This window comes from Pygoscelis adeliae, unplaced genomic scaffold (assembly GCF_000699105.1).
Source record: "Pygoscelis adeliae isolate BGI_AS28 unplaced genomic scaffold, ASM69910v1 Scaffold197, whole genome shotgun sequence".
Lineage (NCBI taxonomy): Eukaryota > Metazoa > Chordata > Aves > Sphenisciformes > Spheniscidae > Pygoscelis > Pygoscelis adeliae.
In genome coordinates this window covers 1,234,753-1,245,593 of record NW_008825105.1, presented here as the reverse complement: position 1 = coordinate 1,245,593, position 10,841 = coordinate 1,234,753, and the positions used below count along the sequence as shown (strand labels likewise).

General features: G+C 44.0%; 1 protein-coding gene across 1 annotated transcript; it reads right to left on the bottom strand.

Moving 5' to 3' along the window:
• Positions 1–2,258: 2,258 nt before the first annotated feature.
• PPP1R15B (protein phosphatase 1, regulatory subunit 15B) lies at positions 2,259–10,048 on the bottom strand. The gene is made up of 4 exons (XM_009327441.1): positions 10,012–10,048; positions 9,218–9,451; positions 8,294–9,165; positions 2,259–5,249 (listed from the first exon to the last, which is right to left on the bottom strand). Exons 1-4 carry the CDS (start codon positions 10,046–10,048, stop codon positions 5,037–5,039), a joined length of 1,356 nt encoding a protein of 451 aa, XP_009325716.1. The 3' UTR covers positions 2,259–5,036.
• Between the last annotated feature and the right edge of the window lie 793 nt (positions 10,049–10,841).

The following is a 10,841-nucleotide window of genomic DNA, read 5'->3' as shown; positions in this document are numbered from 1 at the left end:
ATCGTGAGCATTAGCAGGAGGGGCAGATGGATGCCTCCTGCTAATGGGCTCTAATACTTTATAACCTCAGGACTAACGGACAGCTTTTACAAGGCTTCATTTCCCCACCAGCACCGCGCACGCTGAAATAAACCTTGGATTATATCCGAGTTACAGCCCATCAGGTCGAGGCCGTGCGGCTGGAAAGCAGCGGACTCTCCCTGGAATTGCAATCACGTCGTGATTCAGCGTCATTGCCTTCTCCTGCCTGCCAGTTTCAGAAGAAACTTGCTTTTGTGGGGCCAAACCAGCTCTGCAGCAACATTAATTTGCAAATGGCATTTTAGTGGACGCAGTCAGTAGTGACTACAAAAATAGCAGCTTATTTACTCCCCGTGTGCTTTGCTGACAAACAAGACGACACAGCTACCGGAGCAAGAACGATTCTACTCTAACACAGATAAATTGTCAGCTAAACTCCAACTGCAGACCTCGGTGCTGACAGAATAAAGAAGTCCCAGCAGGATTTCTACATTCCAGATGGCATCTGGATGCACTGCCAGATACATAGAAGCTTTCATTTAGCACGCTAACTGTATTTCTTTAAGCTATCTCACTGTGTGAAGAGAAATTACAACATTCATTTTTAAGGCAGATTTTAGAGCCAGCAGAACAGGTGAATATGACTTTTAAAAACCACTGTGGTTCATGATTATTATGTTCACCATGTTCAGCTTTGTTCACTATTTTAAAAACAAGAGTACTGCAGGAAGTTCAGACGATGTTTTTCCTTGTCTAGTCCAGCAGTTTTCTACCCATGATACTCTTACAGAAACAAACACTGCACAATGGTGTTTTAGAGATGCCCAGACAAGATGCAAGCACAGGGTGAAACACGGCTTGTGCTGCAAGACAGGAGCAAACAGTATATAGCACCGTGCCAGTACGGAGCTCTATGCAGCACTTTTCTTTAAGGTGTGAACTAAACGACGAATAACTTGAAAGCTCTCCCCCCCAAACGTCGCTCTAGAAAAGGTGTGGCCAACCCGCGGCCCTTGAACCCATTCCAGAGATTCCTACGCCATGACCGTGTCACACACGGAGCAGAGCTGCCGGTGACACGCGTCACCAGTATCGCCGCTCCGGAGGAAGTTCGTCAGCGGGGTTTTGGCTGAGGCCAAAATCCTCACGCCCAGCCAGGCCAGCCTCATTTCCCAGTGAGCTCCTGGGAACCCCTGGAAAAGCTGATGCGTGTCTGCAAACCACTCCAGGCACCTTCACCCCCCTTTAAGATAGGAAGCCCACGTCTTGTTGCCACCCTGGCCTGCGCCCGCAGCAGCGCAGCACTTCCAGCCTCCTCCTTCCCACCCAGCAGAGAGCCACCGAACCCGACCAGCCCCAGCCGAGGGGCACAACGCCCCGGAGAGCACCCAGCTCCTGCGAGGCACTCTAGCTTCACGCTCGCGGAATACTGTGCCAAAATTATGGTATCCCCTAGTCTAAAAACCACAGAGTGATAGACGCAGCTTTACACAACAACAACAAAAAAATCATTCATTAAAGATAATTATGCTGGATAATGCTGTGCAGGATTAATTGTCACTGGGCATCGCCACCGTCCTTTGCTCTTGCGTATTCTGAGCTCCTTACCAAACATTTTACTCCAATTCATTAGAACATAAACAAGGGAACGAATCATCCACCGCATCACAGGCCAGGGCTACATGGCAAAACACAGGGAAGCGTTCTGGCACTTCTCTAATTGAAGAAAGATCAGATGTTTGGCGCCTTCGAGTCACTTCCACTCACAAGGCGACACCTCAAATTTGTTCCAGTGCAAAGCCTGAAAATACTTCAAAAAACCCCCTGAAATACCTTCGAAACCATGCAGTATTCCCATTTAAAGTTATGCTAACCAGTGAGCAAAGTAAAACCAAATCTCAATACTCAGCTTCAATTAGGGCAACAAAACATTAACGTCCCTGCTTACAGCAAGCCAACACCTAATTTGAATACAAGTAATTGCACTTGCACACTTTGCATTTTAGTTTAAAAGCTGCATCAGCACAAGGAGCCCTTACGATCACACAGAGTTACTGGTTCGGAAGGAAATTCACAGGGGAGTGCCTGCTCCTAAATTACCATAACCTCCTCTGAAACACCAGATGTGATTAAAAATAATTTAATATTCTCATAAAGCTAAACAAACGTGCAGGAATCGTGCTTCCGCAGTTACCTGACGTCTCCTGTAAGTCCGTTCAAAGAAAAACAATTTGGTATTATCTTGCAAATATCTTTATTACAATTCACAGATTAGTTCTGAATAGTTTTATTATGTACAGAAATATAACTTTAGATATAAAAACCCAACAAACTCGACACAAATCAATTAAAATCTGTATAAAGCCAATGTTGAAGGTTTTCTAACTTTCTCTAAATTATACAAAAATAAAATCTGATAATTACAGTTTTGATTTAAAGTTCGGTTATTTTTACTGTCTCACCCAAAGCACTTACACATGTACACATCCTGTATGACCATTTTAAGATACGTTATAGGGAAAACGGTGACAACCAAGCTTAGCTTGCTTTTAAGATGATGTTTATGGTGATGACTTTAGTGTTAATTTCCTGTCACCTTACACTGGATACTTTGAAAACATGAGGTGTGAGAGGGGAAAAAAGCTTACCCAAGCAGGTATGTTTCAGGGAGAATCAGCAGTGTTTGAACAGAACGCTCGATACACTGCAGGCTGGAAAAAAGTAATTTCTCAAATGTTAGAAGCACTTTGGAAGCAGCGGTTTTTCATCTCGTTTACATCCAATCTGTCAGTTCTGTTCGTTTCCAGCTGTAGCCTTTTCCAAGCCTCTGCCAACAGTGGATCGGGGTTTGCGGGTGTTAACTCACACCACTCTAAAGCTTCGCACAAGCACCAGTAAACCAAGCGAGTTGTCCAGAGTAACAGAAGCACCAAAAAGTTCTCCAAGATCGAAGAAACTAGGAGAGTCATGGAAAAATGACTATAGCATATTTTACCAAGAGCAATTTTTGCTTATCAGTCACACTTGGACCGTAAGTCAACAAATTTTCTATTGTACTTCTACATTTATCATCCTGCGGGCTTTTTCCTAAACAAAAAAGCAGAACACCCGTTATCAAATATGATACAGGAAAACAAACTCCTAAAAATTAAGTGTTATTTCACAGGATTTGAGGGCATGATTAGAATTACGATTTCACAAGTAAAATTATCTTTTGTAGGAAAGGAGAATCCAATTTTTTTTTTATGCGTGGGTATGAAAAAGAACATTGCTGCCTTGCTTTCAAGTAGCCGGTCTGTAAGGCTGCTTGAGTTTTGGCTGTATTTTAAGTTTACATGACAACTCTACTGTAGTTCACAGTTAACCCTCTGAATTTCATAATTGTAACACTTCTAACTTGTAGCAGAGAAAGGTAATTTTTAAATTCAAAGAACATACCTCCTGCAGTAAGACCAAAGTATAAACCCCAAAACTCTGAAGTTTTTGAGACAGAATTAAAAGTAATGGCCAAAGAGATGGCATGATAAAGCAGAAAATTCAGTAAAGCTCTGTGAAGCTCTTCTGTACCTGTAATTTTCTTCTGAATTAAAAAATGAAGTCATTAATGCGATGACAAATCTGAAGTGTTTTTAGGTTTCTCCCTTAAAAAAGGGAAACAATTCTAGTCAGCTGACTGAACCAAGTACCAAATAATTTATTCACGCAACTTTGTGCAAACAGATACGAATTCTTTGATGTTTGGTATTTATTCCATTGCATGACCTCATACCTGCTTGGATAACAGCCACACAACATCCTTGAGGTCCAAACGCATATCCAAATGGTGCTGCTTTTTTATTTTGACTGAAACAACAATTAAACATTTTAAGTTAAGAACATAAATACGGAGTGTTTTCCTTCCACTGAGGACCTCAACTTTCAGACCCCAAGTGTGAAATGTTATTTTGGTACCAGATGAACAAAGTGCAGACGCATAGAGGTATTATTAATACTGGCTTTTGGTAAAGAACACAGCGATTTGTAGCCTTAAATTTCCGTAAGTCAAAGATAGTTCTCCTTACAAGTGCCAGAACAAGCACATTGGATACACGAAATATGAAGAATCTTCCACTTCAATCCATCTTCAGAAAGCAGAATCGATTACGGCAAAGATACTCTAAGATTAACTAAAGAACTAGTGCCTAGTTCCCTTTGCGTGGCCTAAATCCAAACTATCAGCCATAGCCTCGACACATACCTTGAAGCTTTATTTATTGATCAGGCCTTTCATTGCCCTGAAAGCAAAGAGGTTTGGTGCACAAGCAGCCGACACCCTTTGGAACAGTACTGGGTAAAGGTATTATTTAAATAAAGACAAACCAAAGGGCTTGTAGTGCACCAGAGTTCCCCTGAATCCCCCAGTGTGCTAGACTCAAATATTACGACATCAAAGCGTTACATAAACACCCAAACACTAGATTACATGCAAAACTGGGATCTTAAAAGGAAGGAATAAACTATCTGCTTTGCCCAGTAAAGTTAACGTTATTAGCTAACAAAATTTGAGACTTTTGTACAAGTTAGAGAAAATGGAGAACCACAAGAAAGTAGCACATACCTCTAGAAACTTTAAATCAAAACTGCGATAACTAGGTTCTGAGCCCCATAAATATTTCCTTCAAAATAGGTTTTGCTTTTTCAAAGTGCAAAAATCCAACTTAATAGTCACCACTTCTCAACATACGGCAGACAAGGCATTTTTGGAATGGATTTAACCTAAAGCAGTCTGTTTCTCAAGTGTTACTTAAAAGGAATGCAATTATACCACCCTTACCCTTGATGATACTCAAAAGGTTTTGTCTGGATATCAAAATGAGACACACAGGTATATTCGTTGGCTGAATATCGAACTGGGAAGAAAGTGTTAAAATCCCACTTCTCTCCCCATTTCAAAATAGCACATGCAGCTGCCACTTCTTGTTTCGAAGATGTTCACGAGTGCTTAAGGTCACACAACTACCAGATCTTTTAAGGTGCTAGAAGAGATCAACCCTCTTGTAGTAGGTTTCTTGGAGTCTATTGAATACTCTTTGTCTATGCTCTGTTGTGAAGCAGTATCCTATGGCTTCTTCTGTTTCTTGGATACGTTTCTGGAACCTGCATCCATCTCGTGCAAGCTCTTCCCAGGGTCCTTTACGATCCTCCTCACTGCTTATGTAATACTCAGTAACTTTTTCAAGGAAGGTTACCTGGAAAAGACAAGTCATTTAGAAAAGCATTAGCCAGACACTCACGCAAAAGGAGCTTAATATTTATTTGCATGTGCAATTTTTTTTTTTTTTTTTAACAGAAGTTATTAAATGCCTAAAATAGCAAAAAGCCTCAGGTATGCTACCAGTTCATGCTAGGTCTCTGCATCACCTAGGCTGGAGTACATTTCACCTCTCAGCTTTAAAAGCAACCAGTTGCTGACTTCTTCCTCTACCAAAAGTAGTGCTCAAACTACTATGGAGTTTCTAAACTGCAGCCTAAGAGGCCTCTTTATGCTGACGGCAGACAATACAACGTTCCCTGTGAAATAACACCACCCCCTCCCCCCCAACACCAGTACTGGGTTATAACCTTACACAGACACAGTTCAAGGAGGTTACTCAGCAGGATATGCCAGGACATTCACTCCAGCTTAGAAATATGCTACCAGCCAACATCTCTGACTACTGAAGCTTACATAATAAAAGAGAGGAAAAATCATTGTTCTGTAGAGTAAGTAATCATGTGAGTCAGCTTGGACTTCAGCACCAGGAAAAGAAATCACACTATGCTACATATAAGGAAGCAACACTCATCACTACGTGACTGGAACAAACCCGTCTATTTAGAGGTGGTATCAAATTCCAGTGTATTTAAGTTCATGCAACAAAATGAAGTCAGTCATAGCACTTTAAAATACGTACGAAAACATTCACTCCTCGCTATTTTTAAGAACTATTAAGCTATTTTAAGAAAACAAAGAAACTTATAGGCTCAGGATCTAAACTTCACAGTATTTAGACTATTACTATACTAAGGATTTAAGTCTTTCTGTTATTGAGCAATAAGCAAAAGCCAGACTATCTCAAGCTCCTACTGAATTATGTATTGCTTTTCATTTAGCTGTACAAAAAGCACAAAACTAAAGGACAAACTAACTAGCTGTCAGCATCCATCAACTCTCAGACTAGAACTGATTCTTGAAGACAAGCCAAACACTGTCGTTACAGACTCCACCGAATTTGCTGCAGGACAGCTACTTCTGGAAGGTCAGGAAAAAACGTGGGGGGGGGTACAAAAAACTTGCTGCTCCATCTCAACCTTTTATTAACATAGAACCCTGGTTTCACACCCAGTTCACGCTAACACAGTGAGAAGCATAGAGTGAGATTGCTTTTTGTGGTAGAGCCATCTTCCAACCTTCACACAAAACATGAAGACAACAGTTATGGAAGAGAGGACCTACAGAAATAATGAGCAGTTGAGGATACAGAGCCACAAGAGACTACTGTGTGAAAGCAACCTCCAGAAGTCACCTAATTCTAGTGCAGTGATCCCAAATTACTGCCGAGCCGTCTGCGAAAGCAGGGGCATCAGACCCCCCATGTCCTCGCATAGTGTCAATGCATTGCTAACTCGTAAGTGAAACAAAACGCTCCCAGGTTTTACGACTTTACAAACATGAATATTGCTGCTGTTTGCTTGCAGGATGCCAGATAGCAAATGGCCTTGAGCAGGACAAATGACTCGAAGATTTCCTGGGAACACCTCGGTCACTGCCGGGCAATCTCTGCTCTGTTTTGCAGACGGGCCTAATTAAGTATCTGCTTTCAAGCACACGGAGTTGTTACATCAGCCTATCCCTTTGCGAGTTCCTACCTTACATCCTTTTTACATCAGTCCAAGGCACCCTTGGGCACAATTACTGGATTTTGTAACATCACGCGAAATATTGCATCTAGATCATCAGTCTTTCACCATGTCAACAGATCACACAGAGGCAAACAACAGATTAGTCAAAAAATTACTACTGTTAAGTCTACATCCCTGACACGCAACAAGATTTTAGGTCACAGCAGTATGAACTTATAGCAGGGCTCATCAGTGCTACCTTGCAGCATTTCAGACAGATGCTGTCAGTTACAAAGGACCTCTTGCAGAAACCGTTTGAGTATTTTCCATTGAGATTAAAATATAGTGGTTCACACAGGATAAACTATTAAGTGCCACTTGCCCTAGCAAAAACAGGTATAAAGTCACCTCCAAGGCAGGCTCTCCATTAATGATGGAGAGCAAACAAATCTCTCCCCTGTAAGAATGCTAAAGCAAGCATTACACTACTTTTCTATTTTGGTAACTTGTTACACTAGTGTATTGCCCTGAGACTTGGTATCACAACTCATACAAATGTTTGAAGTATCAGGCAAGACTCAGCCATTACGCCTGAAAAGCCATCTTGTATATCTGTAGCATCACAAAACTCATGAGAAAACAAATTTATTACTATTTATCGGAATCCTAGCACACGTATTAAGAAGTTTTTTAATGCACTTAACTCCTCATAAACACATCACACTTCCAGTTTGTGCTCAAAAGCCCAGTTCCAGATTACATCCTTTTAATAAAAAACTGCTGAATTACAATACTCTCTTAAATGGAAACAGGAGTATTACTACACTCTCTGTTGAAACTTCAGTGGCCTACTGTAGCATGCGTTAACCCACAACAGAAGAGTTCTTCCTACTCCAAAAGACATTTGTAACTCAAGCAGGCTTGTCACAAGTCCTAAAACGTTTACAATGCTTTCTCTCGATTACACTACACACACACACAAAGGACCTAAAATGCTTTATCAATATTATTCATAACAGAAACTGGTACTTTCCAGAGGAAAAACCTACATCACAGTTCTCATCTGTTTCTCTGATGACGAAAACTACGTTAGAACACAAATACAGAACGAAAACTATGTCTTAAAAGGAAAATTTAACTTCGAGTCTAGAAAAGAAATTTAAAGCAATTATCTGCCCGGTGCCGCTGAATTGTGAAATATACCATCACGTGTAAAGCATGAGGCACACTCATTTCAGTCAAATAATTAGACCATAAGCTCATGGGGGCATGATCTGCCTACCGCCGTGGCTGGAATCCTGGCACAAGTGACCTCACCCACTCACATACCACTTTGTGCAATGTGGGTTTGTTGGTTTTTTTTTTTTTTTTAAGCATCCCCAAAACACAAAACCATAAACGAAGTATATACCTTTTTCCGCTTGGTACTTCTACATTTCTCACCAGAAAGAATGTCATGCTGCACAAAGTCACTAACCCCACAGTTATGTTTTTCCAGCTGCACCCGACAGACAGTTAAGTGACTACGCTCAGAAGCGACCAAACTCGGCCTCTCGGCTCCTTTTAAACCAGGCGTCCCTTTTTTCTCTGCTGTTTGAAAGGCTGCCTTGAAATTCAAAGGATTATATGGGTCATCCGAGGTACAGAACGAGTTCCAAAGTTTCAAGTTTTCTACCTCATCCACACTGCTACAGTCCCACTCGTCCTCCTCTCCAGAACTAGCCTGAGGAGAGCCTGAAGACTCCTCTGCCCATGAAGAATCTTCCTCTTCCTCCTCCTCCTCCACATCCAACATATCCTTTCCCGGACCGCTGGAGGATGTCTGAATGGTGGCTGTGAAGTTCTGAGGGTTGTACGGATCCAAACTGTAGAAGGAATTCCAGAGATGAAGCCTTTCCCCGTCCTGGCTACCAGCGTCTGAATCCGAGGGGAGCCCTTCACTATCAAACCCGTCATCATCGTCGTCGTCATCATCATCATCATCATCCCAGTCTTCCTCATCATCCGCACTCTCGTCCCCACTGGAAACCCCCCCTATGATATAGTCTATTAATTTATTCGCACAGGCAGGTCTGGCTGAAGCTGGAAGGTTTTGCTCTATTTCGGAGCCCTCGTCATCCTCTTCAGACAAGGCTTCCCCCTCAAGTGCCCCCTTCTCAGCCGAACCCCCGATACACTCCTGCTCCAAGGGACCGCCTGCAGGTTGTCTCCCCGCGTCGCTCTGCTCCTCGGGCCGCTTCAACTCCCCGGCATCGCACCGCTGCTCCCGCCGTCCCCCTCTCTCTTCTTGACAAACACAAGGCTTCCCCCTCAAGTGCCCCCTTCTCAGCCGAACCCCCGATACACTCCTGCTCCAAGGGACCGCCTGCAGGTTGTCTCCCCGCGTCGCTCTGCTCCTCGGGCCGCTTCAACTCCCCGGCATCGCACCGCTGCTCCCGCCGTCCCCCTCTCTCTTCTTGACAAACGCCCTTGTGCTGCTGCTGCTGCTGCTGCTGCTCCTCCTCCAGGCTGTGATAGCCGTGGTCCGAGCTACAGCAACTTCCTGGCATTGCACACAGCTTCTCGACAACTGTTAGGAAAGAGCTTCTGGTTTCAGGGGAGGGGGACTTGGGAGAGTCTTGCCTTGCACAAGTCCTTCTGCTTGAATGCCTCCGGTGGCCTTCAGAAAGGAGGTGAGCACGCAGGAAAGCATCTGCTGATGGAAAATGGTGAGTAAGAACCAGACCTGGGCTACGCTGGACCTGGGGACGGGGCACAGGGAGCAGAGCCATGTCTCCTGATTGGAAAGGCTTTGGCGGTGTGCTTGCGAGGGATCCTGCCGAGACCCTCTCTCCTCCTGGAAGACAGAGTCCTGCTGTATGTCTGAGCTGGTCGGAGCTTCAAAGGTCTCTGACCAGTTCCTGGCTGAGCGCGAGATTTGCTGGGTGACATCGGGCTGGATATAAAATCTGTGAAAGAGGAGGAGGCCACACTCTGCCGCTGAGTCCAGGAGAGCAGACACCAGTGCAAAATGTATTGAAAAAGTTGGAACTGATCATGGTGACGGTGCGGCTGTATCCCACAGGTACTCCTGGGGGCTTTGTGCAAGTCCCAGCTCATGGAACGGCTCCAAAATTGATGGTTACAAACCTCTGAAGCATTCAGGTGCCAAAAATCCCAGCGGCATGTTTGGGAATCTGGAAAAAGTTGCTTTTTTCCAGTAGTTTGGGTGAAAGCCCCACTGCCTGGTGTGCAGGAAACAGCGAATTCGCACTGCTCTACCACAGGCTCCACTCGGAGTGCTGCATTTGCGGCGTTTATCGGGCAAATTGGGGTGACTGCCTGGGGATGCGAGGGGAACTTGCACTTATTTAGGTATATATATGTTTGAGCACTTATGTCTAAAAATATTGCGCTAGCTTCTTTGCATACTAGCCTTTCTGTTGTGAAAGAAAAAAATTACGCAAGAACAAACCCAGACTGAAATCCCAGAGGCAGGAGAACTTCAAAATCAAAGCCTACGGCCTGCTGAGGGCAAGTGGAGCAGTCAGCTCCGGTGCAAAGGGACACTGTGGTCCAGGAACAAGGGGGTGGGAGAAAGATGGGGGAGGGCAAGATGATCTCTCCCATAAGGTCCATCTGAGAAGCTTAGGGAAAAGGTAACCCCATCCTACCTGACCTTTGTGCCGTACCTTGAACCTGGCACTCTTCTTCCAAAAGTCATCCAGATTCCTCCTGGCAGCCTTTCTCTGAGGCTTCAGAAAAAGGTGCTTTTTGGTGATTCAGGAAGATGGAGGCAGCTCTGCGCTGCGGCCAGCGTGTCCCAGTTCACGTGTGCACGGTGTGAGCAGCACAGGAAACACACTGGTCAGAAAAGCAGGGCAGATCTGCTGCCTCTTGGCCTTTTTTTTTTTTTTTGCATGCAGGTTTTGGCAGGAATAGTTTCGGGAGGGCTGTCCGGGGGTTTGTTCACGGGGCGG

What these genes read in the sequence shown, in the direction of transcription:
- PPP1R15B (XM_009327441.1), bottom strand. Translation starts at nt 10,048, where the DNA reads ATGCCGCTGGGATTTTTGGCACCTGAATGCTTCAGAG. An exon ending in GGCACCTGAATGCTTCAGAG is followed by an intron (nt 9,452 to 10,011) that starts GTTTGTAACCAT and finishes CTTTCCTAACAG; the next exon opens with TTGTCGAGAAGCTGTGTGCA. An exon ending in GAAGTACCAAGCGGAAAAAG is followed by an intron (nt 5,250 to 8,293) that starts GTATATACTTCG and finishes TGTCTTTTCCAG; the next exon opens with GTAACCTTCCTTGAAAAAGT.